This window comes from Clarias gariepinus, chromosome 27, assembly GCF_024256425.1.
Source record: "Clarias gariepinus isolate MV-2021 ecotype Netherlands chromosome 27, CGAR_prim_01v2, whole genome shotgun sequence".
NCBI classification, from domain to species: Eukaryota; Metazoa; Chordata; class Actinopteri; order Siluriformes; family Clariidae; genus Clarias; species Clarias gariepinus.
Genome location: NC_071126.1, coordinates 4,225,712 through 4,253,342, shown reverse-complemented (window position 1 = coordinate 4,253,342; position 27,631 = coordinate 4,225,712). Strand labels below are relative to the sequence as shown.

Below are 27,631 nucleotides of genomic sequence, written 5' to 3'. Positions count from 1 at the left end.
TTACGAATGTTTTGAATTACGAGCTGCTTCCGGAACGAATTATGCTCGTAATCCAAGGTTCGATTGTATATAACTTTTTTGAATGTGCCATTATTTATTTCACAAAAATGAAGCCAAAAAGCAAAAAAATGTGGGCAATACCAAGTACCCCGTTACTGCTCCCAGCTTCATCAGCTATGTAAACGTCTGTAAAAGCAGAAGTTTTGGCAGTTTGCTGGTCTGGAGGATGTAGTTGTATGTTAACATAACACCAAGAAGGAAAAAAGCAAGTTCTTAAAGAAGCAACTTTTGCTGCACATCAACCTGGAGTATAAAGGTATAAGGTATAAAACCATTTCCAACCAACTTCCAACTTGGAGTTCTACAGTAAGAAAGATTAAGGACAGGTGGAAAGCTTTTCAAGCAATCTTCTCAAGAGTGTTCTACAAGCACATTTACCCCAAGGTCAGAAAAACTGCATCTAAACAAAACATACAGTAAGGCTTCTGAAACAATGTGCTATGAACAAACGAGACAGTGGAGTCTTTAAATTCCCAGTGTCATGTTTGGCAAACAGAATTTCAGCAGCGGAGGGGTGATGGTTTGCACTTTTTTGCAGCCACAGACCTGGGCTCCTTGCAGTCATTAAGTTGACCATGAACCACTGTAAACCAGAATATTCTAGAGGAAAATTTGAGACCATCTGTCTAATAGCTACATGAGAAAAATAAAAGAATCAAGGTTTTAGAACTGCTAAGTCAACGTCCAGACTTCAACCCGACAGAAATGCCTTATGAGCATAAGTGAATTCCCAAAAACCTAAATAAAGTAAAGTTGTAAAGACGAATGGGCCAGAATTCCTCCACAATCATATGAAGGCCTGATAAAGTACAGAGAACAAATAAGTTATTGCTGCTAAATATGGGTCTACGAGCTATTAAATCAGTGTGGTACTTAGTATTGCACAAATATTTTTCCTTTTTAGCTTAATTTCTGTTAAATAAATAATGTCACAGTAAAAAAAGTTACATGTTGTTTGTCTAAAGTGGATTGAAGCAGGCCAGATTATGTGTAATCAGATACTGAAGAATGGTTTATATCTCTCCGGCAATATAAAGAGAGCAAAAATCAAGACCACCCCTCCTGCCATACCCAGCCAGGAGAGTATTCCTGTTGTTTTGTCCTCAGGAATGGAGCGTGTCTTAAGTGGCTGGTATACGCGCTCCCACTGGGTGAGGATGGCCTGACGAGCCCCGGGCCACTGACCCGGCCCACACAGCCGAAACTGATACGCCGTGAAGGGACCGAACAGAACTCTCCCACCCAAACTAGGATCAGTCAGGAACAGCCACAAGAGGTTGGGACGCACACCGATTTCCCGCGCAATGGAATCCATGTATGGGATGAAATCTACATCGAAAGAAGTGTTCCTTGAGCAAAAGAATCTGTAAAGGATTAATAAAAAGCATTACAGAGACACTGTTAGTACTGCAAATATCTAAAGAAAAATGTTATTTATCACTTAAATGCAAATTAAAACCATTAAACTAAATCACCTTTTCATATTTGTCTTCTGGTCTTTCTCATAGATCTTCTGCCTTATTGGTACAGGAGGAAGTTGGTTTAAACCTAGGGGAAAAGAAGAAACATCACCAAGGAACAATACCAACATGTCAATACCAACATTAACATATTAGTCATATTATTTTAAACTGACTGAAATAAATAAATAAATTTCTCTCCCAAGCTATTACTAGTATAACTCATTTGAGTGATTTGTATTATTTGCACATTTTGTTATTATTACCAGACATTGACCTTCTTGATGTTGTGTTTCTGTACAATCTCTCCTTGCTCTGTAATACCTGCAAAGACTCGAGTGGCCCATCGTGCCTGCATCTCCATCATAGGCATCATAGCTCCAGGGCCACTGATTAGCCCTATGACGGCCAGTGTGGGGCGCTCTAAGACCAGAGGGAAGACTTTCTTGTAGAGACTCATTTCCCCAACATGATCCATCTCCTTTGCGTAGAGTAAGAATGGGAAGCCTGGCTTGTATCCTGTACAGAAGATAACTGCATCTATCCCATCTTCGACAGCACCATTATCAAATACTACGGTTGAGCCTCGGAACTCTCTCACGTTTGGTTTCACCTGCACTGCCCCCTGTAAGATGCGTGCTGGTAGTTCATCATTAATCATTCCTCTCTGTTTAAGTATCCTGTAAGAACAATAATTAAAAAAAAGATGTCTTTTAAGGAATGCTTTACTTAATCCTTTACACAAACATTCTAGCACCGATATCAGTGAGAAAACAGTGTGCTGCATCATTAAATTATGACTACACTTAAAACTTTATGGGCTACAGTATATAGTTTTTTTAGTCTTTTAATCCCCTTTATTGTATACTGATGTCATTTCTGGGATGCAGCACATATCCTTAAAAATAAAGCCATTCTTAAATGAATTGTGAGATCTGAGTATGTGAGTAGTGTTGTGTTGTTTCACCTATAACTGGGCTGCAGTCCATATAGCTTGTGGTCATATTTCTCATTGTAGACTCCCTCCACTGCCCAGTTTAGCAGTGCATCGGGAAGTACTTGCATCAGTATGCTGTTCAGACGTTTAGTTAGGTTCATATCCAAAGGCAGGCCACAGGTAGACACACGGCTCACAACCCATGCTCCATCACGCATGCTCAGAAAAGTCTTTCGAGTAAAAATATATAAGAAATATATAATGTTTAGATGCATTAGATATGGTGTGAATACATAAAGAGGCACAACAAAGATAGTAACTACCACACTTCTAATGTAAACAGATAAGATATTGCCATTAAGGCAACCTGCGTAACATGTTGGTTTACTAAGGCTACGTTTACACTGCAGGTCTCGATGCATGTGTTTTTTTCCTGTTTACACCGACATAGAACATATCCGATATGTGTCACATATGAGCAAAAGAATTGGAATTGGGTCACATTTATCTGACATTGTAAACGTAAATGTATGCATATTTACAAAAAAACAAAGAATGGACTAGGAGATAGGAAGCATTATGAACAATGGGGGTATATGATCCAATCTGAAAATTCACTTTTAGCACCAATACCATGTTTAGGCTGTTTAAATGTTAGAGATCTAATATTTAACAATCCTAGTTTGAAATCAGGGGTGCTGGCTATGCATTCAGTATAGTCTAATTTTTTGTTAATTACTAAGACGGGTTTTTTAAGCATTTCTACATTTTGGTTTAGCTTGGGAAATGTATTTTTATTTATTTATTTATGGTCTCACTATCTGGTATCACATCAATAGGATGGGTTCCTTTTCGAGTCGGGTTCCTCTGAAAGACTTCTTCCTCATGTTATCCCAGGGAGTTTTCCCTTCCCACCAATGCCTCCAGCTTGCTCATTAAGGATGAACAACTTTTTAAATAATATTCAAAATACTCATTCCTGCAAAGCTGCTTTGCCACAATGTCATTTTTGGAAAATGCTACATAAATGAAACTGAATGAAATCAGTTCCCTGATTGTGCTTACTTTTTCTGCAACTCTGCTGATCTCCACAGCAATGTCTCCAGCAGAGTTGCCACTGCCAATAACCACAACTCTCTTCCCATGGAATGAATGTGAATCCTTATATTCCCAACTGTGACAGCACTTACCTGGAAATGTGTCTATTCCTGAAAAAGAAAAAAAGGTTAAAAAATAAGGATTTTGGCACCTATGTGCTTTGCAGTTAAATCACTTCATACAACACATAACGTATGGGATATCATGCCCTCTTGTGTCCTGGCTGAAGACATGGCTCTACTCATGCCGTAACAAAGTAGAAGCCTTTATTTACACGAAGTGTGTCCCATCTGCCTGGGAATCCTCCACATTATCAGATTTTCCTGACGTTTGCATGCTTGCCTGTTGAGCAGTCCATAGCTAATAGCTAATAGCAGTCCATAGCTAATCTAATAGCTAAGGGTCTTCCTCTGAATGTGGTCAAGGCCTCGTCCACTAGAGGCTTAGAGGTGAGCAGTGTTGGGGAACGTTACTTTTTGAAGTAACTTATTACATTATAAAATTACTGTCATTTAAAAGTAATCAGTTACATTACTGCATTACCTTCTGATAAAAGTAATTAGTTAGAGTACTTTTTAATTGCAGAAAATAAAACTTCTCCAAACAGTGGCTTTCTCATTGGTGTTACGACCTCTAACTAGGGGTGCAATGGCATAACATAATAAGACCTCTCACCACCTTCCCACTCCCAAGTTAAGGTAGCCACCAGGTCTAACAAAGTAAATGTAGCCTTTATTTATATTTAGAGTTGAGCAATGCTCAAAACAACAACAACAACAACAAAAATACTCTACGGGTGCCCTAGGCTTGTCTAGTCACAAATCAAACACAATGTAAAATACATGTAGTCCAACCTAACTTCTAAACAAAAAAAGGAAAAGAATACAGAGAATAAAAGGGCTTCTCACTCCTACAGAGGCTACAAAGTGCTCAATATATACAGTGAATATTTCTACTACTAGTTTAACAACACAACTGAAATTTCAAAATTGCTACTTAATTATGGTGTCAGATCAGATTGCACATTTTAGCATCACATCTCACAGTTCACACACAAACGGTTTAGTTGGAAGTGGCAGAACAGAGAGAGAGGGACAGCTGTCATCGGTGGGTTTTAAACATGGGATCCCAGCTGGTCCAATCAGCTTGCTGCAATCTATTCGAATAAGCAAGTCACAGGAGATCTCCTATAACTCCAACCACACACATACACACTCTCACACAACACACACTCAAAACACACATTATAGCCATTGTTCAATCGGATGTTGGCTTTAGAGAATACTATTGTCCAGTTTGATACAACAGCCCCTATCTATGGCTTATCCTGTCCTTTCTGTGGGGTCCATGATACAATAGAGAAGCTATCTAGAGTTCTTGTTCCTAAATTTAATGAATGCTTGCCGGTGTGTGAATATATATGTCCCTCACGATATGTTTAATACTGAGTGATTTGACTCAGAGGAAACTAATAGTTATGATCAGGACCATTCATTTCCTAAGGGAGAGAAATAAGGTACAACACCTTGCTGCACCGCTGTTGAACTGAAAGTCAACTGTGGTGACGGTGCTTTACATGTATAGATGGAACTGCACATACTTTACCACAGTCACACTGCCTGCCTTTATGGCATGAATGAAAGTATCTTTAGCCAGGACACAAGAGGGCCACCCCCCCATCCCATACAATATGTGCTGTATCTCATTTAGAGGTTATAAACATGACCATTCGTTATGAGAAGTGGTACAGCTGAATATACCAGGAAATGCTGAGCGGGGTGTGAAAGGGTGTATGGAGCTCCCCGAACACACAAGCACCCCATCAAATACATGTGTTTCTTTGTGTCCATCTCTCTTTTCAGTCAGCACCTCCCACTGACCAGTGTCATGCCTTTGTTTCACACTACCCACTGTTGTCTAAAAGATGCAAAAATAAGATTTAGCATATGCGTCTTGACATGTTAGTACAAAAAATAAACAAAGGTGTAAATAATCATAACCTGGAAGTTAATGTACTTGAGCAGGTCAAAGTGCTCAGCATATAGCCGTAAATAGTTCAGCATCATGGAGTGGTCAAAGTAGTTCGGGTAATGTCCTGGCATTGGGAAATCACTAAAGCACGTCATTTCTTTTGAGGTATTTATGGCCAGTGAGCGGTACAAGCCGGAACGTTTAGGCTCTGGTTTCTCCTGCACATATAAAAAAAAAACAACACATTAACACTTATAGAGAACTGACAATCTCACCTCACAATTTTTTATTAGTTGTTTATTATCAAGCAAAACAATTTTGTGCTGGGGACACAAGCTTCTGAATAGTGCAACAGCAAGGCTTAAAAAAAAGTCATGCATGTTAAAAAAACACTCCACAGCTTTTTTTCTCCAAACTTTGTGATATAAATAGGGTGACCTCAAATCATGACATTTTCTTTCATTTACTGCATTCAGCAGATCCCCCTATCCAGAGACTTATAGATTTGGTTTAAAGTCTCTTTCAAACAAACACACTCATGCTAGTTTATCCCTAAACACACACACAGTAAAAGAGCACTTGTTTTCCACTACTCTGCTCTCTAGGTCTTTGACCTGTTTTTCCTTGCGGCAAGATCTTACATTGGTGGAGAATGCAGGCAGCAGACCATGGCACAGGGTCTAACCCCACCCCAGAGCAATATCTTCAACCAGCCTCCGGTAATAAACAACCTTTTAAGTGGGCAGACAGAAACTATTCCTCACTAAAACACACATGACTGCCGGCTGGAAGTTTGCTAAAAAGCACCTGAAAGATTTTGAGACCGTGAGAAACCAAGTCCTCTGATCTGATGACACAAAGAAAAAAAAACTATATTTGGTCACGTCACTTATTAAAACAATACCTACAGGCAAACATGGTGGTTGCAACATATAAAAAGCTATCCTGAGAGAAAACCTTCTCCAGAGTGCACAGGAGCCTGGGATGAAGGTTTACAGTTCAACAATACCATGAGCCAAAGCATAACACCAAGAAAGCATAGGAATGGATCCAGAACAACTCTGGGACAGTCCTGGAGTGGCCTAGCCAGAGTCCAGACCTGAACCCAATAGATCATCTTTGGAGAGACCTAAAAAATGGTTCTGCACCGACCCTGTTTATTTAACCTGGTTGAGCTTCAATGGGTCTAAAAAGAATCACAATCGAGAAGAATGAAAGAAACGACCAAAAGAAAGGTTGCCCATTCCCAAATTTTTGCATAGTTTCCTGATTCAGTGGATTTAGAACTTTTTCTCAGATGTTACTATGGTTACTTTACACTTAATTATAATTACAAGAATTTCATAAGTCTCTAAGGCTTTTATTAACCTTTACATTACAAAGAGCCAATGTTGGCAGTGTTGACCCTTCTTTTTCAAATTAGCTCTTGCATGCTGTCAATCAACTTCTGGGCCACATCATGACTGATGGCAGCCCACCCACTCATGCTGTATACAGTGACAATTTGCCTAACCTGCAAGTCTTTAGACTGTGGGAAGAAACCCACCAAGAAAGGGTAGAATATGCAAACTCCATGCAGACAGACAGAGGTAGGAATCAAACCCAGAACCTGGAAATGCAAGGGTATGTGCTAACCACTAAGCCACCATGATGGCAACCCATTCTTGCATAATCAATTCTTGGAGTTTGTCAGTATTTGTGGGTTTTTGTTTGTCCACATGTCTTATAAGGCTTGACCACAAGTTCTCAATGGGATTAAGATCTGAGGAATTTCCTGGCCATGAGCCCAAAATTTTGATGTTTTGTTCCTCGCATTATATTTATAACTTTTGCCTTATGCCAAGGTGCTCAATTGTGCTAGAAAAGGCATTGTTCATCACCAACCTGTTCTTGGATGGTTGGGAGAAGTAACTTTCGGAGGATGTTTTTGTACTATTTGTACTACAACCTGTCTCGAACTTTTTTGTTGGAACCAGCATTACTGCTTTGGTGACAGAGGTGAGGACCTATATACATTATACAGTGGAACCTCGGATAGTGAGTAACCTGGTTTGTGAGTGTTTCTGCAAGACGAGCAAAGATTTTTAATAATTTTTTACTTGAAAAACAAGCAAGACTTGGTTTACGAGTACCGAGTGTCATGTACCAAGTACCGAGTATGATGAGCATCACATGATTACATTTGAGCCAATGTTTTTTTTCTCTCGACTGCGATTCAGCTTCATACTCTTGGCACGTTTCCAGCGCCAACGGATTTCACTGCGCTGTGCAGTGTGGCCATCCCCCCTGGCTATTACACTATTTTTTTATAGTGTAATAGCCAAAGTGTCATGTTGAAATAATGGGCAAACCACAATTCTCAGAGACCAGAATCTCTTTCTCCACTGACAAGGCTCGCAAAACGAGCTGTCCTTAATAATAGAATTTGATTGATAGGGATCTTATATTTCCTGGATTCCTACGGGTCCTGATTTTCACGCTATTGCACCTGCGCTTCGTTAACGAATCTAACGACATTGACCCCACGCTTTCAATAAATCCCACGCCGCTCTGGTCCTTGACTGCGATTCAGCTCCATACTCTTGGCACGTTTCCAGCGCCAACGGATTTCACTGCGCTGTGCAATCCGTTCTCCACATTCTTGGCACGTTTCCACTTATTCATACAACCTGAGAACAGTTAACGCCTTGCCTCTGCGTCTGGATCCACCTTGCATGCTCCCTGACAGACACAGACACACCTTGAGCCGTTATACTTACAGTGGAACCTTGAACTGCGAGCATAATTCGTTCCAGAAGTGTGTTCGTATATCAAAACACTCGTAAACCAAATTTCCCCATAAGAAATAATGAAAACTCCATTACTTATTCCACAACCCCAAAAAATTAACAAATGAAAATAATAAATACAAAATATAAAGTAAAAATAAAACAAATTAACCTGCACTTTATCTTTGAAAAGAATTGCGTGTCTGTTAGAGTGTGTGTGAAGGAGAGGGGAGGAGTGGTATGTGTGAAGGCGAGAGGAGAAGGGGTGTGTGTGAAGGCGAGAGGAGAAGAGGTGTGTGTGAAGGCGAGAGGAGGTGTGAGACAAAGAGAAAATGGATCTTTAACCTCTCTATTAAGACTTTCTTTTACTTTACACACACACACATACAAACAAAAATAAAAGAGGCTTTACACACACACATGTGGTCAGTGTTATAGTAAACAGTACACATGCACACGGATGTCGATTATACCAGTGAAAGATGCACACTAAGACTGAGCAGTGTGCGCAAGGAAAAAACTATTGGCTCAGTTGTGATCACGTGACACTCGACATCAAAAAATGAAAGTCGGTACTCGTAAACAACTTCCTCGTTTTGAAAGGCAATTATTAAAAATCTTTGCTCATCTTGCGAGACACTCGCAAACTGCGTTACTCGCAATCTGAGTTTCCACTGTATAAATATTGTAAATCATTTATTAGGGCAGTAGGGAAGGCCCCTTTTGAAAAAAAATGCAAAATGAATTAAACTTCTTTAGGAAAGTCTGGAAATAGTGAGCAGTTTGTAAATGCAAATTGCATTAATCTAATTCACCATGTTAATTGTACAAAACAAACAGACAAACAAAATTGACCAGCAAAAAAAAAATCTCACCCTAAACATCCAGAGACCTCCAATGTCATCGCTGCTCTCAAAACATATCGGATCCAGACCCTCATCCAAGCAGCACTTTATGCTGGTCAGTCCCGCGCTTCCTCCTCCAATCACAGCAATACGTCGAGCCATAGTGTGGATCTGAAAATCAGAGATAGTATTAATCCAGTACACACAACTATTTAATTCATTTGTGTAGCATGTCACGGTGTGCGCCTGTGATGGGCATGTGCCTAAATCTGTTGTCGCTCCTGGCTCACTATGTAGACAGCCCCCCTGCAGCTGCATGAAGGGTTGTTATATGCTAAAATGCCCCCTGCCTCCTAGGTTATCTCTATCAAATATTATATTAGAACATAACTCATAGGTTTATGATTTACAAATGACAAGTTACAAAGATTATAAAATTATATTATATGATTATAAAAAGGAACATAAAAATATATACAGTGTTATAAATTTTATATAATTTTTTTTTCTATATACAACATACAGCATATATTTCTATGTACTGGTACACTGGTCACTAGCTCACGCGAGTTTGTGTCATTTTTTGGACTGCTTGCATTTTCGCAATAGCTAAGAGAACAGTTCAAGCACAGCTTTTGACATATGTTAGCATTTTCAAAATTTTACATAATATACAGCATTATTAATCTAAAGGGGATGATGGTTTTATAGAGGCGATATATGTCATTTTTTTAAACCGGGGTATGCCATCCCCCCTGCATCCCTGCCTCAAATTGAGCCCTGGTCATCATTACTTATCATAGAAACGCATGTCTTATCAGAAGTGCTATCAGTTTCTAGGTCCAAAAAAGTAAATCCCGACAGATAAGTGTTTCCATTAGTGTTTGTTATGTGGAAGAGGGAGAGGGTGTCGCACAAGCACAATGCCACATTAAGTTGGCTTTTTTATAGTGTAATAGTCAAAGTGTCATGTTGAAATAATGGGCAGCAAACCACAATTCTTAGAGACTGGGATCTCTTTCTCCACTGACAAGGCTCGCAACTCATGGAAAACGAGCTGTCCTTAAAAATGGAATTTGATTAGTCAGGATCTTATATTTCCTGGGTTCCTACGGGTCCTATTCTGTACCAGGTATTATTATTTCATAGATTATAAGGAAATAGAATAGAATAATTCAATAGACGACCAATAGAATAATCTATGCTCGACTGAAGAGAAAAAAAATCCATCAGGTAGCTTTCACACACATGCCAAAATCGAATTGAAAATTGAAAATCAATTTCCATAAGAAATCGAAACTGAGCATTTTTAAATAAACACAAACATTACTAAACTTTTTACTACTAATTAGTAAGCAGCAAACGCAGGCATTTCTTAATAATTATCAAAATTTCTGTATTTTTAAGAGTCTATTCCTCTTATCATCATGCATGCTGCATAGTCGGTCACTGTCAGCCTGCATACATGGAGCGGTAAAGTAAACCTGGCAGAGCTGGGAACCACTCATGATCTTAAGAGTCAAGATTCAAAGGTGCTTTATTAGCCTGACAAATATTTACATTCGTATTGCCAAAGCTTAGAAATAAAACACAAGAAAACAACAGAAGTAATACGATAAAAAAAGCTCTTTATTTTTCCTTTTATTTATATTTTTGTGAAAATTATTGTAGGCTTTTTACTATCTGCAGAATAAGGCTTGAGCTTTTTGAGTGCTTCAGTGCTTCAACCCGCTGGTTGGTTGCAACACAAAAAGAGGGATCAAACCAAAATATGTAATCAATACAAATTATTTATTTATGTACAAGTCCAACGGTAAAAAATTATAAACATAATAAAGTCTATGGATAAATATTTTTTATTTACATGTTATGAAATGCACAGGACAAACACAAAATTAAAGAGTCAACAAAAGGTTACATGTTACACAAAAGAACCACTACTGAGACTCCCTCCCCACAGAGTCTATCACCAGTTAACCCCTACAGAGTCTTATATATGCTACCAATTAGCAATTAATTATAGAATAGGCCAATCAGGATCAGCCCCACTCTTCCCAGTAGGGTCTGAAGAAACGTCAGGGTCGTCACATTCAGCAATAGGGGGATTAGTGAGGATCGATTTACAAGATTTAGCTGCTGCCTTTGCAGATAACATTTCATGATGTATTCCTCCTAACCAGCAAAAAAAAAGGTTATTAGATTGTTGTAGAAGTTATCGTTAAAACTGTGCCAAAAGTTCCTTTACGCGGTTTTGCTTTAGGCTGCCATTCCACTAAGCTGACAGATGCAAATTTGTTACGGTAGAGGACAGTAATGGCTGCTTACAGTCTCTTTTGGGCTTACTGTGAATTCTGACGTGTTCATTAGTTGTTAATGTCGGGAGGATGTCCACTAGATTTACTAAGCCTGCATAAGTTTGTGTAAATTCCCTGGACCTCACACCTACTAGCACCCCTGCTGAGTTTGTTTACATGCCTTCAGCTTCAGTGTGACTTGGAAAGCTTCAGAAATGCCTGCTGTATTTATAAAAAAGACACACATTCACAATATATGAATACACAAGTCTGTTTTATTTTAGAGTGTTTTAAACTTTACAGCGTTTGCAGACCCAGTGTCCATCGTTCCTGCGTTTGGCACAGGTGAATTTCTGACATGTTTCACAGGTAAACCTGCTGCGATTCCTGTTGCAGCTTTCTTGCACCTAACACTGCGTTTTCTATACAGTACCTGGCACAGCAGCTGCAGCAGCTTGCCTCTGTGCCAATATTTCCTTGTGCTGCATGAATTGCCAAGGGAGTTCCTTAGCTAGAAGACTCAGAAACAATCTTTTTTTGACTGTCCACCCTGTACATGCCTTGTACAAAATGTAGGCATTCACCGCTGCCAGGTCCAGTATATTGTAAAAAAAAAAAAAAACGCTACTGGCTACCTGCGTTTTGCTGCTCTTATGGAATACATACGCGCCATTTGGTCCAACACGTCTACACCACACTGTAAACTGTAAAGTACAGTGCAGTGTCTTTTGCAAGTTGAGGAAGTTCATGCCGGACTTTATTTACCATGCCCAGTAGCGTTGTTTTGCGCTGCAGCAGTCTGTGCGACAGTGAAGTAAAGAAATTGTCTGTCATGACATTTCTCCCATTCATGACCACGTTCTCTGCCAGCCTCTCTCCCTTCTGACGACTGGGGTCCTTTCGAAAGTTAGGAGATACATTGTAGACATATTTGGTCTTCAAATTCGTGGCCATCCAGAACTTGATCCCAAATTTGTCTTGCTTGGTTGCGATAAACTGTGTGAATGGATAACGAACCTTGGTGGGAAACAGCTGTTCATCTATGGTCATGTTCTCCTGGAGTGAAACTCGCAGTTCTTGTTGAAGCGTGTCCAGATGTTGAACATCACAGCAAATTTGTCTGTTTTTACCCGTTCTGCTTGCGTGTCCTTGTCATCAAATCGATGGTGTTGCATAATTGAAAATAATACATCTTGGTCTCTTTGATTACTGGCACCAGAAAGCTTTCTGACCAGCAATCCACAATGGCACCAACGGGACACATGATTGCTCTTACAAACAGAATTAAAATGAATGCCATCAGTTCATGAATTGCCAAATTCCAGTCCGGCTCTGTTCTAAACACGCTGGTAATTTTATGCTGTCGGAAGATAAACAAATAGAGAATGGTACATTTACATGAACCTCACTCTAAATGGGTTTAAATATCATATGTACTATGGCAATGACAAACCCTAGCAAATTCTGTGGGTCCAGCTTGCGCAGTGAGGCAGGGAAGCACTCCTTGATAACAGTATCGGTCTGTCATCATTTGCGATGTCAATGAAACACTGCCAAAAGTGCCAATTGCCTTCTTATCACAACAGAGTTCCTTAGTTAGAAGCGCAATCAGAGGGCAACTGGCACACAAAAACAGAACTCTCTGGTTGTGGGGGATGTGAGGTGGGCAAATGAACTAAATCAGTTGTTCAACAGGTTTAATTTATCTGCCCCTGCCTTTCCACCCATACTGCCCTCACTCATGCAGTCCCCAATATCTGCTACAGGCATCCCTAGCCCAACCTCTGTTCTACAGCTCACGTGGGGGAATCAGTCTATAGGACAACTATTAGTCGTGCACTGCACAAATTTGGCCTTTATGGAAGAGTGGCAAGAAGAAACCCATTGTTAACAGAAAACCATAAGAAGTCCCGATGGCAGTTTGCCACAAGCCATGTGGGGGACACAGAAAACTAACACTGCACATCACTCTGAACACACCATCCCCACTGTCAAATATGGTGGTGGCAGCATCATGCTCTGGGGGTGCTTCTCTTCAGCAGGGACAGGGAAGCTGGTCAGAGTTGATGGGAAGATGGATGGAGCCAAATACAGGGCAATCTTGGAAGAAAACCTCTTGGAGTCTGCAAAAGACTTGAGACTGGGTCGGAGAATCACCTTCCAGCAGGTCAACGACCCTAAACATAAAGCCAGGGCAACAATGGAATGGTTTAAAACAAAACATATCCATGTGTTAGAATGGTCCAGTCAAAGTCCAGATTGAAATCCAATCGAGAATCTGTGGCAAGATCTGAAAGCTGCTGTTTACAAATGCCGTCCATCTAATCTGACTGAGCTGGAGCTGTTTTGCAAAGAAGAATGGGCAAGGATTTCAGTCTCTAGATGTGCAAAGCTGGTAGAGACATACCCTAAATGACTGGCAGCTGTAATTGCAGCAAAAGGTGGTTCTACAAAAGTATTGACTCAGGGGGCTGAATAATTACGCACACCCCACTTTTCAGTTATTTATTTGTAAAAAATGTTTGGATTCATGATTTTCGTTCCACTTCTCATGTGTACACCATTTTGTATAGGTCTTTCACGTGGAATTCCATTAAAATTGATTCATGTTTGTGGCTGTAATGCGACAAAATGTGGAAAAGTTCAAGGGGGCTGAATACTTTTGCAAGCCACTGTATATTTATCTGTTTACATATATACGCCAATATTTTTTAATACACGTCCATGGTTATGTCTCCAGATTGTTTGTATAGTGCACTTTTTATACTCTTGGTACAGTTTTTATTTTTGCTGCTTTTGTCTTGCACTGTCCACTTTTCTGCAAGGACAATGCAGATTTTCCATTTGTGGGACTAATAAAGACAGATTTGCTGCAATCTCTGACATCTGGATGCTTCACCAAGAACGGTGCTGAGAGTCAAGGAACTCCAAGCTGAATGCAGGGACGATGGTCACTGGGTCTGCAAATGCTGCAAGCAGACTTTGAAACAGACATAGATTGTGTGGGAGAGTAACTGAGACAAAAGGCAGAAGGATAAAGAGATGAACCTGGAACTGAGGGACAGAATTTTTTTTAATTTTTTTTTTTTCTTCCTATTTTTACATGAACAGGCAAAGGAGAGAGATCACACAAAAACAAAATTCACTTTTGGTCTTGTAATTTAGTGATGGCCTATAAAATTTAAATTACATCATTTTATTTTGTATGTGTACGAACATGTCAAAAACCATGGACCCTAACTTCACTCAGCTTATGACATTTGTGTACAAATCATATGAGAGGTGGTGAAGGGTTTGAGTTGGGAGATGTGGAATATCGGATGCATCCTGAGCGCCGCAGGCAGCTGGAGCTGGTAGGTGACAGGATTTATCTAGAGGGTGAGACAATATGGGCAGATACATCTAGTTGAGAGTTTCCGCGACTTGGTGTGAAGGTGAAGATTTTTTGTGGAAAGCTATACTTTGTCACCTACGTGGTACAATCGTCCCGGAGGGTGTCAACGGCAATGTTGGGTGGTGTAGCGGGCGTTGGCTTGTCGACTGGCCCGATTTGCTTGTTTCCACAGCCGCCTGCAGGCCAACTGTTGGGCTGATGGTACATCAACCTCCGGTTCTTGGTGATTGAACATCGAAGGTTGGAAACCGTGGCATACCTTAAATAGGCTTAGCTTTGTGGCAGACGAGACATGGAGGTTGTGTGAAAGTTCTGCCCAGATGAGGTAGCGAGTCCAGGAGCGCTGACGATCGGCGATGAAGCATCTCAGATGGCGCTCCAGTTGTTGGTTGGCCCGATTCATCTGACCATTAGTCTGAGGGTGGTATCCAGATGACAGACTGCACGTGGACTTGATCAGACAGCAGAAGGCCTTCCAGAACCGGGCAGTGAACTGGTGCCCTCTGTCCGAGACGACATCCTTTGTGAACCCATGCAGACGGACTAAATGCTCTAATATCAGCTGTCTTTTTGGCTGATGGGAGTCCGGCGAGGGCCACCAGGTGCACGGCCTTAGAGAAACGATCGATCATGGTTAGGATGGTATCTTTTCCTTCGGAGACCGGCAGGCCTGTGATGAAGGCGCTGGCAATGAGCGTCCAGGGTCGTCGAGGAACCGGGAGTGGTTGAAGTTCTCCTGATGAGGGTTAATTGGGGTCTTTTGCCCTGACGCGCACTGGGCATGCCTGGACGAACCCGCGATGGATGGCCACCAGAAGTCGCGTTGGAGAAATTGGATGGTACATCGTGTGCCCGGGTGTCCCGAGATGGGAGAACGAGTGACCCCACTGAAAGACTCCTGATCTCATGGGGCTGGTATGGTCCGCCCGGGGGACGTCTTTCTCATGTTAATGGGAAAGTGCGTCTGCCTTGGTGTTTATAGACCCTGTGCGATACGAGAGTTGGAAATTGTAATGTTCGAAAAACAAAGCCCACCGAGCCTGTCTTGGGTTCAGCTGTTTCAGGTTCCGAATGGTGATTAGGTTTTGGTGATCGGTCCAGACGATGAAAGGCTCCCTGGCGTCCTGGAGCCAGCGACGCCATTCCTACAAAGCCCACTTTATGGCCAGCAGCTCACGGTCCCCTACTCTGTAACGCTGCTGAGTAACGTCAATTTTTTTTTAATTACATGGGTGTAGTTTCTGATCTGGACTTCGCTGGGAGAGAACAGCCCCAGCACCCACATCTGAGGCATCCACCTCCACAACGAATGGTTGGTTGGCTTCTGGATGGAGAAGAATTGGAGCAGTGGTGAAGCGGTGGCAGAGTTCCTTAAATACGGAGATGACAGTGGAGTTAAGGCTGAAAGATCGAGATGATGGACAGGTCAGAGCGGTTAAGGGAGCTGCAACTGTACTGTAGTCTTGGATAAAGCGACGATAGAAATTTGTAAACCCGAGAAAGCGTTGAAGTTGCTTACGGGTCTTGGGTAGGGGCCAATGACGCCCAACTTCTAGCTTCTGCGGGTCCATGGCCACACCCTGGGGCGAGATGACGAAACCCAGGAACGTGGTGGAGCGCTCATGAAAAGTGCACTTCTTCAACTTATAGTACAGCTGATGGGCGAGCAATCTCTTTAAAACCGCCCTAACGTGCTGGCTGTGTTCGTCTGCTGCACGGGAGTAAATGAGGATATCATCCAAGTAAACAAATGCCCACCGGCCTAGCAGGTCCCGGAAGACATTGTTAATGAAATGTTGGAAGGCTGTTGAAACCCAAAATGGAATAACTAAGCTTTCATAGTATCCTGTAGGAGTAATTAAGGCCGTCTTCCACTCATCCCTCTCTGTTGCGCACCAAGTTGTAGGCACTCCAGAGGTCCAACTTTGTAAAGATGGTGGCACCAGAGAGAGCATCCAGGGCTGGAGATCTATAGCTAGATCGTAAGGTCGGTGAGAAGGGAGATGCGTGGCTCGTCTTTTACAGAACAACGCAGCCAGGTTCCGGTAGGCGGGACAGCGTTGATGTAGACGTCGGAGGCCTTTTACTCCCCAGAGCACGTCCCAGCCGAAGCCCGTAGGCAGTACTTCTGACCCATTTGTGGCCAAAATGGAAGTGTACTTGAACCGTGAGACGAGAGGAGTTGGTCGTGGTGGCGGAGAGTTGAAGGATTGGAGAAGTTGGAGGGTCTGGGCGTTTTCCAGCTGGAGTGGACAAATGGCTTTGTGGTGCGCTGCCAATCCACAATAGATGCAGAGCCCTTCTCGAAAACGCTGCTCCCGTTCTGCAGCAGTCAAGGAGGAGCGTCCTAATTGCATGGGTTCCCCGGCTCCCGTGTCAACCACGGCCGGAGGTGGAGATCCGACGGGCCTGGTGACTGTGGGGGTGAAGGTAGGTTGGGCATCAGGAACCGGGGCGTGTGAGAAGAAAGTAAAGGAGTGGGGCGTGGTATGTGATAATGGCATGGTGCACGGCCGGGTCCGAGGAGCTGGCTTTGGACGAGAGAGTAGGCATTGGTCTATCCGTGACTGTCAATCAATGACTGTCATTGTATTAGCAACTTTTCATTCTGTTTTCACACAATTTATAAATAAAACAGACTTGTTTCCATATATTGTGAATGTATGTCTTTAATATTTACAGGTCAGTCAATGTGTGGGATATTTTGTATAGATACGGCAGGCATTTCTGAAGGTTTCCATGTCACACACAGAGGTTTGGCCTGCCTTGGATCTGAGCTACTCTAAGTAAACAAATGCAAATGTGCCATGCCTCACAGGTAATGGGTGGTTTGCACAGCAAAAGAAGGAGAAGAATCGACCTAAAGACCTGTGAAAATCTCAGCAGGGATGAATAACACCTCGGGACTTGCACCAGAAAATAAAAAAGTCAGTAATTCTAGTTAATGTCTTGGTAACCCCTTAGTATTGATTCTTAAGCGCCATTATAAAGTCATTATAGTATATATTTATGGAATCCTTATTGGTTTTCACGGTCTCCTTACTTGTATGGCAGCATGCAGCAACCAAAAATAAACAGTTAAAAAGGTATAGTACATGTTAAGTTCAATGCACAATATAAATGTTTATCTAAAGTGTCTGGTTTGATAATTTCTGTTAATTTCATGGTAAAAACTGATGACTCATTTATCATCTAATTTTTATTCCTAAAATATGTGTGGGATAGTTGCCAACTTTTCAAGCATGGAATGAGATTTTGAAAGTAAGGGCATGGTTTTGCATGGCTCAGGTTCTGTATATTCTATAATCATACCCAAAACAGTGCACCACTACTTATATGTACAAGAACACTTAGGATAGCACACTTGATAAGGAGAAAATACAACAAAAAACATGCAAAACTATATGTAATCTGTCATGCTCGGGGTGTATGGCGGATGGCGTTGCCGTGGGCAGAAAGAGGGCAGGCATAGGCGCAGAGGGGTGTTTTCACACAACAAGTCTTCAATCACAAAACAAATAAAGAAACATAACGAACACTTGTACTTTATCGGGCATGAGACCTCACCAAGGCACAAGTGGGAAACACAAACATTAGGTGAAACACAGGCTTACAGACAAACTTACAGGCTCTAAGGCTACAGATAAGCCTTAAGGCGAAACACAGGCTTAGACAAACAGGGGATGGACATTACCCACAAACAAAGTATGGAGCTGACACGGGACAAAACATGACAAGAGACTAGAGACACGAGACAGGATAGGACTAGAGATATGGCAATCAGCTAAACATGGCTTTTAGCTAAACATGGTCATTGGCCAACCATAGCAGTTACCTACACATACACCTAGCTAAACATGTCTTTAGCCCAACATGCACTTAGCTACACTTACCTAATAGCCAAACATACAACTAGGGACTCGGGACACAGACACACAGGGGCTAGGCTAGGGGACACTCAAAGGCTAGGCTAAGAGACACACAGAGGCCAATTACTTGCCTGCTCTCACAACACAACTTGACAACACTGAATCAGCTCCACACACACTAAACAACTTACATAGAGTAGTGCCTTGGGACAAGTTTTTTAAGTCATAGTACAAGGTAAAGCAACAAAACCAATATATAAAACAAACCAAAATACAAAACAAAGTGCCCACATAAACAATCCACACAAACAAACATTCAATGCTTGACCCAGTTTCCCAGACTAATCAGCTATTTGTTGAAGATTAAATGACATGCTTCGGTTCAGGTGTGCTCCCGCCTCACCTGACCGAGGTGCCTTTTGGGAAACTTTGTTTTGAGTCTGCAAAACTACAAACGACAAAACAGTGCCCTCTAGTGGCGATTCCTTACATAATGCATAATAGCTCCTGCATACATTCATATTGCCAAAGTTCAGAATCAAGTCACAAAATAATATAATAAAAATAAATAGATGAAAAATATATACACATTTAACTGCACATTTAAACATAAAGTGACACTAAGAGTGAAAACTATTGAAAGAGGAAAGCAAAAAGCAAAGGTAATAATAATAGTGTGGCGTGGGCGGGGCCGCGGCTGACGACCAGCATGCCTTGCGGGGATGTCGGTGTGTTCACCAGAATGGGGAAAGGTGTTTGGGTTAGTGGCTTGGGCCCTGTTTGTGTGACGTGTGAAATGTGTTCTGGTTCAGGCTGAAGCTGAGTTGGATGTAGGTTCCTGAGTGAAGATGCTGCTCATGCCATACCTGTTGTGTGCCTAATAAAGTACTCCCAGCCATTGCATTGGGCAACAAATAAGCTCACTCGTCTCTCCAGTATTCTTTCCGGCGTAAAAACGCTATAATAATAACCACAGCATTACAACTACTAGTACCATTACTACTTTCTTTCGGTTGCTCCAGTCAAGGGGATGCCACAGCGGATCATCTGATCCCCACACAACTTGGCACAGGCTCTCTATGCCTGTTGCCCTTCCTGACGCAACCCTCCCATTTTTCCGAGCTTGGGAAAGGCACTGCATGCAGTGTTTGGGTAATGAAACAGATCATAGTAATGTACACATCTTGCCAAATTAATTTTTATCTATCTTTTTATCCATATGTAAACATTGTGAAAATTAAGCCATTTATTTAAAAAAATTAAGGGGGAAAAGCTTGTGGTCAAAGATTTTATTTCTTGTTCTAGGTCTTCATCTAGTGGACATTCTTTAGTACTACATGAGTGTTTTTAAAAATTTGGCTACTTCAGCATCACCAAATAATAAAAATAAGCAAACTTCCTTACAACCACTTGCTCGCCCCAGGTAAATATTTTAAAACATTAGAACTTACTACTCTTAAGGTATAAGAACATTTATTGTCTTCTATTATGTTGTTAATTTAAATCCTCCCCATTGCAATAGCTTTTTTAATCTATTCAAGATATATATATATATATATAAAAAAAAAAAACTTTACAGCTATTTCTTTACATTATTCTGACTGATTTTAAACCAAAGTCAGGAGAAATTAAGGGACAAAATATTAGAGATTTCCAAAAGTAAACACTTCCTACTGCCAGTTGGTGGTGCTATGATTGAGCCTTACAGTTTTCACATCTATGTGCTTTCTTTTCTTAACATAAGTCTGAGGTTTGATGCACATCACTCAATGTACAAAAAAGTTATTAGTCATTCCCTGTTTCCATTTATTTCCCATAAGTTTAAGGGCTCCTCATGGGTAAACCATTTGAGATATGAAAAATTTCTTTACAATTTTAGATCCTCAATGTCTTGAGATCATATCGGCCTTGTTTTATGGCGATCGTATAAATTGCCTAGGGGGAGTATATCATATTCCATTAAGTGCATTTTTCAAACAACCCAAAATACTGTAATTGACTTCCTATTGTGCAGATGCCATGACATGGGTCATAAAAGTCATTCAGCTTTATGAACTAAACTAAATATGTACAGGTCTCATGCATATCCGTGCAAGTGGATTTTTTTTTAAACATTAGACATTTCCATTTATAAGATAGAACATTAATTTTCTTCTAATATGTTTTTATATAGCTAAGCAGGGGTATTAGTCATTTGTTGACTTAATCAAACGATTAAGCAAAACATTCCTGTGTTATTACTGCATTTACTTTCCATACCTGTTTCCAATGTATTTGATGGTCTACATTAATGCATTTTAAGACAGATGAAAATAAAGCATAGCACAATCTCATGGTTGCGTATGGCACCCTGGATGTGTGGATGTGCAACCTAAACTTTTTCCTTTTCTGCTGTCACTTTTTATTCAGTCATTTACAAATAAATAAACTAATAAATAATCATAACATTTATATATATATATATATATATATATATATATATATATATATATATATATATATTGTTTCCTGTTTGTTTTAGTTTTTTTCACTTTCTTTTCTAATCTGGACAACTAATGCAGTTATGTTTTGTAGGGATGTAACGGTATCGTAAATACCGTCGTACCGCAATAACAATTTTTTTCGATACTATCGTTGTCGCATGACTCGATAAAATAATAGGTCTTCTGAGGAAAGTTTGCTCAGGCGAATGGAGCGAACAGGAGGTAGTGGGAACTACGATTCCCATCAGCCCAGGCGTGGCCATCATCCTTTGCAGTCTGTTGTCGCTAGATCCAGTAATGGGCACATCCGATTTAAAACCCGCTTACTCCGTAATGATAAATTACTCTTTCCATCTCTTTTCCTTCGCCGCTAATAGCAGCACCCGGCATTTCTGCATTACTGGATCTGTAGCAAAAACAGACCGCAAAGGATGATGGCCACGCCTGAGCTGATGGGACTTGTAGTTCCCACTACCTCCCGTTCGCTCCATTCACCTGAGCAAACTTTTCTCAGAAGACCTATCGTTTTATAGAGTCATTTCGGTTTCTTTCTGAAAAGAAATGAGAAAGGGAAAAAAATCCTGTCTCTGTCTGAATAAGTAAGTGAATGAGGTGAGTGTTCTCAAATACTCATTCAGCACATGGGCCAGCTGCAATAAGTAGGCTGCTATTTTTATTTTTTCTGAGTTTTCAAGAATACTAGATTGAAACTTTTTTTTTACATGGTTTAATAATTTTGGTTTCTTTATTAAAATTGAAAAATTGTCCTGTTTCTGAAGTTGAAGTTCCTGTTTTAAAGTTTACAGATAGATGGCTAATTTGTATGTCATTGATATGTTTAGTGTTCATGTATACTGTTTATAAACACTTCTGGCACTTTTTTCGAGTCTCGTCATTAGTTTCGTTTTTCATGTAAATGATTTAATAATAACCTTACCGTGCCATTTATTCATCCACTTGGTTTGCATTTTAACACATTTAGAGAACCTGAAAGTGGACTTGGAACAGATATGTTAATATGCAAACCAAGTGGATGAATATATTTTCGTTTCTTTTCATAGATTATTAGATGTTGACTTGTAAAAGCTGCTGAAGAGTTTTAAGTTTGATTGTATATTGCTATGCCAACTTTATTCATCTATTTTCCAAGCAGGGTTAAACTTTGGATTGGTAATGTTCTGTACACTTCTAATGCCAGTCGTATGCCTTTATGACCCCAGTGAAAAAAAAAATAGACTTTAGTGTATTACAAATACATTGAAATCCTCAATAGTACATTGCAAATATACTAACAAAAAATATAAAAAGTATACCAACATCATGCTTTTACCAAATTTTGGGGTTTCTACTTTTAATATACTTCAAAATAATTGTATTATATTACACTTTCCAAAAATATATTATTGGAAAATATACTTTAAGTGAAAGTTTTGTTTAATTTCCAAAGTATACTTATATAAACTTATTTTTCAATGTATTTTTGGTATATTTAAAAAATATATATGCTCGAAATAACCATTGTACAAATGTACAGAAAGTACACATTAGAATACAATTATTCATATTTGGTATATTATCAGTTAAATTTAAATGTACTTATTCATATGTACTTATATTTAGTGCACTACTCTCTCGTGCGCGCGCATTTTTGCACGCTGAAGCTCTGTCTCTTCCGCGCGCGCCCTCAAACTCGTTCTCATCAGACAATACCAGCCAATCAGCGCGACACCAGCCAATCAGAAGCGGGAGGCGGGCAGATTTGGACTGTCTGATTGGCTCCCCAGGCCTCCGCTTCTAGATTGAATTAACGGCTGGAAGCTGCGTCGTTGCGTGCGTTTGTTGGCATTATTATTTTATTTTCATCGGCATAGGGTAAATTTAATGGTTTTTGTGTGGTAGTTTAAAATTAAGTCCATAGTTTAAGCTATAGAATATATTGTCTAATTTGTTATTGCCAAATCTTATGTACTTTGCTTGTGGTATAATGCTCCGTAGCTCTCTGCCTATTTTCAGTCTCTGTGTAACAGCTAGAATCAACAAACCAGGTTTAAACTAATACTGTACCTGTATATTCTAATACTAATGTCTGTCTGTGCTCACACAACTATGGAAGTATAATAGTGCCAAAATTTCTCAAAGCAAAATAGCAGGTTGAATTACATGAACTGAAAAAAACGTGTTGCAATAAATATGTTTGAATTTTTCTGCATTGCAATTTGATCTGAATTGAAAAAAATCCTTAGAGCATTTACAATGTTTGAAAATTTTGCCACTGCAATTTATTGTGGTTGTATATTTTAAGTGAAAATGTAATCCAAGCATTTAAAATTCAATGCAAAAATATTCAAGTTACTAAATTGCAGTTCAAAAATATTTTCAAGTGTTAAAAATACAATCTTCATTATTTTTCAATCTTACAAATTCAGGTCGACAAAATTCAGGTTGCAAAATTCAGGTAATAAAATTCAGGTTGTAAAAATTCAGGTAACAAAATTCAGGTCACAAAATTCAGGTAATAAAATTCAAGTCGCTAAAATGCAGGTCTTTACATCCGGGATATCACAGGAAGAGCAGTGGAGAGCCGATTGCTGCTGTCCGTGCCTCAGTGTACTTTAAAGTGTGCTTCCTGCTCCCTGTGCAGTCTACTTCTCACAAACTACTTACCGATCGGAACGCAGCCCTCTTAACTAACAGGCCGGGTTGCCAGTTGCACAATAAAGTGTGTATGTGTTAATATCACCCTTCTGCCGTAAACACTATATTCAAAGCAAAGCCGGCGCTGTTTCATTCACACGCGAGAGCGATGGGTTTCCCGCCCCTGAGCTCGGTAATGTTCAGTCTGTGGAAAAATTTATTACAGCAGCAGAAACAAATTTAGGAAGCAGTGAAACAGCATGGGTTCAGCGAGTGACACCAGAGTAACTGCAGAAGTCTGACTCTGTACAAATAAACTGATAGGGACAATTCCATACAAAGAATAAAGACAGATATATACGATAGATAGATAGATAGATACTTTATTGATCCCGATGCAGCAATAGAGACAGTAACAGTAAGACAGGTTATAGACTCCACACTGTATATCTTACAGTCAGTACACACAGGGTGATGTGGGAACTGACCAGAGTTACTAGTGCAATGATGAACAAAAACTATATATAAAAAGTATATAAAGATAATTGTCCAACGCACCGAGAACGCAGCCTGCCCAGCTTTCCTTCACCCCGGCGCCGGGATACCACGAGGCCTGGAAACTTCAGCAGCGGAAGACGCGCGCCAAGCCCCGGGCGAGGACCTCTCCTCCTCCGCCACCACCCGTCTTCGAGATCTCAACCCGAAACCGCTTCGCTCCTCTCCGTGAGACGGCACACGACGCGCTGGTCATCGGAGACTCCATTGTCCGGCACGTGCGTGCTACCACAGCTAAAGGTAAGGCGTACACGCGCTGTTTACCTGGTGCACGTGTTCTTGATGTTGCTGCACAGGTGCCTGCGGCCCTGAGGAAGAACATTCGAGCTGTGGTTCTCCATGCTGGCACCAACGACATCAGGCTGAGGCAGACGGAGATCCTAAAGAAGGACTTCAGGAGCCTGGTTGAGAAGGTCCGCAGCACATCACCCACGACAAAGATCGTCGTATCTGGACCACTTCCGACATTTCAGAGAGGAATCGAGAGGTTCAGTAGATTATTTGCCTTCAATGAATGGTTACAATCTTGGTGTCAACAACAGAGATTACCCTTTGTTGATAACTGGAATGTTTTCTGGGAGCGTCCTAGGCTCTACCGCACAGATGGCCTGCACCCTAGCAGAGCTGGAGCAGCGGTCCTCTCTGACAACATCTCCAGGACATTACGAACCATCTGACTTGCGGTAAGTCATACCTCAGATTCCTTAGATATCAGCCACAATACAACTCACCATACTAATAGACGCACACACATAGCTTGTACTATAGAAACTGTGTCTATTCCCCGATTAGTGAGAAAAAAGAATAAATTCGTTAAATCCAGCCGAAACAATCTGGTAACCATTAAACCAGAAAAAGCCCAAATAAGTAATCGAAGTCTACCTCTAAAGTTTGGACTTCTCAACATTAGATCCCTTACGCTAAACCAACCATCTGCTAGCTGCATAGAGTCGTCACTCAGGGTTCACTCTATTGAGACTGTGTCTGTTCCCCGAGCTAAAAACAAATTTAGAAAGACTCAGAAAGTCTGTTTTAGTAATTTAATTAGCATAAAGACCACAAACTTGGATCAGACTGAATGCGCAGCCGGCACCTCTGATCTGAAGCTAGGACTGTTAAATATTAGATCTCTCGCATCTAAAGCAGTTATAGTTAATGAAATTATCACAGATCAGGAGTTTGATATACTCTGTTTAACAGAAACCTGGATTAAACAGGACGAGTATGTAGCTCTAAATGAAGCTAGTCCTCCTGGATACAGCTACATACACCAGCCTCGGTTAACTGGTAGAGGAGGAGGCGTCGCAGTTATTCACAATGATAATTTGACTATTGTACAAAAACACGGACACAAATTTAATTCATTTGAAATTCTTTATAGTAACATAAGTGTATTTAACTATATTAAGTCAGCTCAGTCGATCCCGCTAATTGTCATTTACAGACCTCCAGGGCCGTACTCGGAATTTCTTAGTGAATTTGCAGATTTCCTCTCAAACCTAGTCATTTCTGTAGACAAAGTGTTAATTGCTGGAGATTTTAATATTCATTTTGAAAACCCAGAAGACCCTCTGAGAACTGCATTTATGTCTATACTGGACTCGGTAGGAGTAAATCAGTGTGTAGTAGGACCCACTCATAAAGCAGGTCACACTTTAGATTTAATAATATTATTTGGATTAAGTATAAGAAATTTATTCACAATACCACTATCTGAAGTTATCTCAGATCACTATCTTGTCTCATTGCAAGTGTGTCACAATAATAATGTACACACAGCGCCGCGCTACCGTATGAAACGTACATTCACATCAACTACCAAACAGAGTTTTATCAGTAATCTCCCAGAGTTCCCAACTTCGATTAGATCACCGTCTGACCCCACAGAACTCGATCAGGCGACTGAATATTTAGAGTCGACATTTCGCTATACCTTAGATAATGTAGCTCCAGTTAAAAGAAAAATTATTAGAGATAAAAAACTTGCTCCCTGGTATAACGATCACACGCGCACTTTAAAACAGACCGCTCGGAAATTAGAACGTAAATGGCGTCAAACTAAATTACTAGTATTTCAAATAGCATGGAAGGAGAGCATCCTGAACTATAGAAAAGCTCTTAGTGTAGCTAGATCAACATATCTCTCCACTCTTATAGAAGAAAATAAAAATAATCCTAGATTCTTATTTAATGCTGTAGCCAAATTAACCAGAAATAAGACCACTGCAGAAATCTCCACAACAACATCATGCAATAGTGAGGACTTCATGAACTTTTTTAATAATAAAATTGTAAATATTAGGCATAAAATTGAGGTTTTGAAACCGAACAATGTAATTGATGCAGATGTTAATCTAGCCATGTCAGACCAGAACCTAGAATACTTTACTCCCCTTGAAGAGAATGAACTAATTTCACTCATCTCTTCTTCAAATTCATCAACCTGTATATTAGATCCTGTACCGACACATTTTCTTAAACAGATAGTACCAGCAATAATAGAACCCCTGTTGAGAATAATTAATTCTTCACTCAGCATTGGATATGTTCCAAAATCTTTTAAATTAGCAGTTATCAAACCAATAATTAAGAAACCTGACCTCGACCCCTGTCAGCTGTCTAGTTACAGACCAATATCAAACCTCCCCTTTATCTCTAAGATCCTGGAAAAGATAGTAGCGGAGCAGCTATGCTCATATATACATAGGAATGGCATACATGAACTGTATCAGTCAGGATTTAGGCCTCATCACAGTACAGAGACAGCGCTCGTTAAAGTAGTAAATGACATTCTTTGGGCCTCTGATCAGGGTTGTGTAACTATGCTTGTACTACTTGACCTCAGTGCAGCTTTTGACACTGTTGATCACGCTATTCTTCTTCACAGATTAGAAAATGTAGTGGGAATTAAGGGTACAGCCCTCTCCTGGCTCAGATCCTATCTGACCCATCGTTATCAGTATGTAGACTTAAATGGTGATTATTCTGCATGTTCTCTAGTGGAGTTTGGCGTTCCGCAGGGTTCAGTTTTAGGTCCACTGCTTTTTTCCCTTTACATGCTTCCTCTGGGCAACATAATCCGTAAGCATGGTATTAGTTTTCATTGTTATGCTGATGATACACAGTTATATGTCTCAGCAAAACCTGATGAGAAAAAACAGCTTACTAAAATTGAGCAATGTGTGCAGGACATAAGAAATTGGATGCTAACTAACTTCCTTCTGCTAAATCCGGATAAGACAGAAGTTCTAGTCATAGGACCG

At 40.4% G+C, this 27,631-nt stretch overlaps 1 protein-coding gene across 3 annotated transcripts in view; it reads right to left on the bottom strand.

The window, feature by feature from the left end:
* Window positions 1-1,054: 1,054 nt before the first annotated feature.
* LOC128515178 (flavin-containing monooxygenase 5-like) overlaps window positions 1,055-27,631 on the bottom strand; it is a 42,417-nt gene continuing 15,840 nt past the window's right edge. The window contains exons 2-9 of one of the 3 annotated variants that reach the window (XM_053489237.1): window positions 9,170-9,310; window positions 5,556-5,744; window positions 5,316-5,472; window positions 3,523-3,665; window positions 2,488-2,687; window positions 1,845-2,200; window positions 1,536-1,608; window positions 1,055-1,424 (exon numbers count right to left, since the gene is read on the bottom strand). In XM_053489237.1, coding sequence (XP_053345212.1) covers window positions 1,055-1,424; window positions 1,536-1,608; window positions 1,845-2,200; window positions 2,488-2,687; window positions 3,523-3,665; window positions 5,316-5,472; window positions 5,556-5,744; window positions 9,170-9,301 — 1,620 coding nt within the window. In that variant the 5' untranslated portion in view covers window positions 9,302-9,310. Of the gene's footprint in view, window positions 1,425-1,535; window positions 1,609-1,844; window positions 2,201-2,483; window positions 2,688-3,522; window positions 3,666-5,315; window positions 5,473-5,555; window positions 5,745-9,169; window positions 9,311-27,631 lie in introns of those variants that run through there. The other 2 variants (XM_053489238.1, XM_053489239.1) reach the window with 2 other exon arrangements.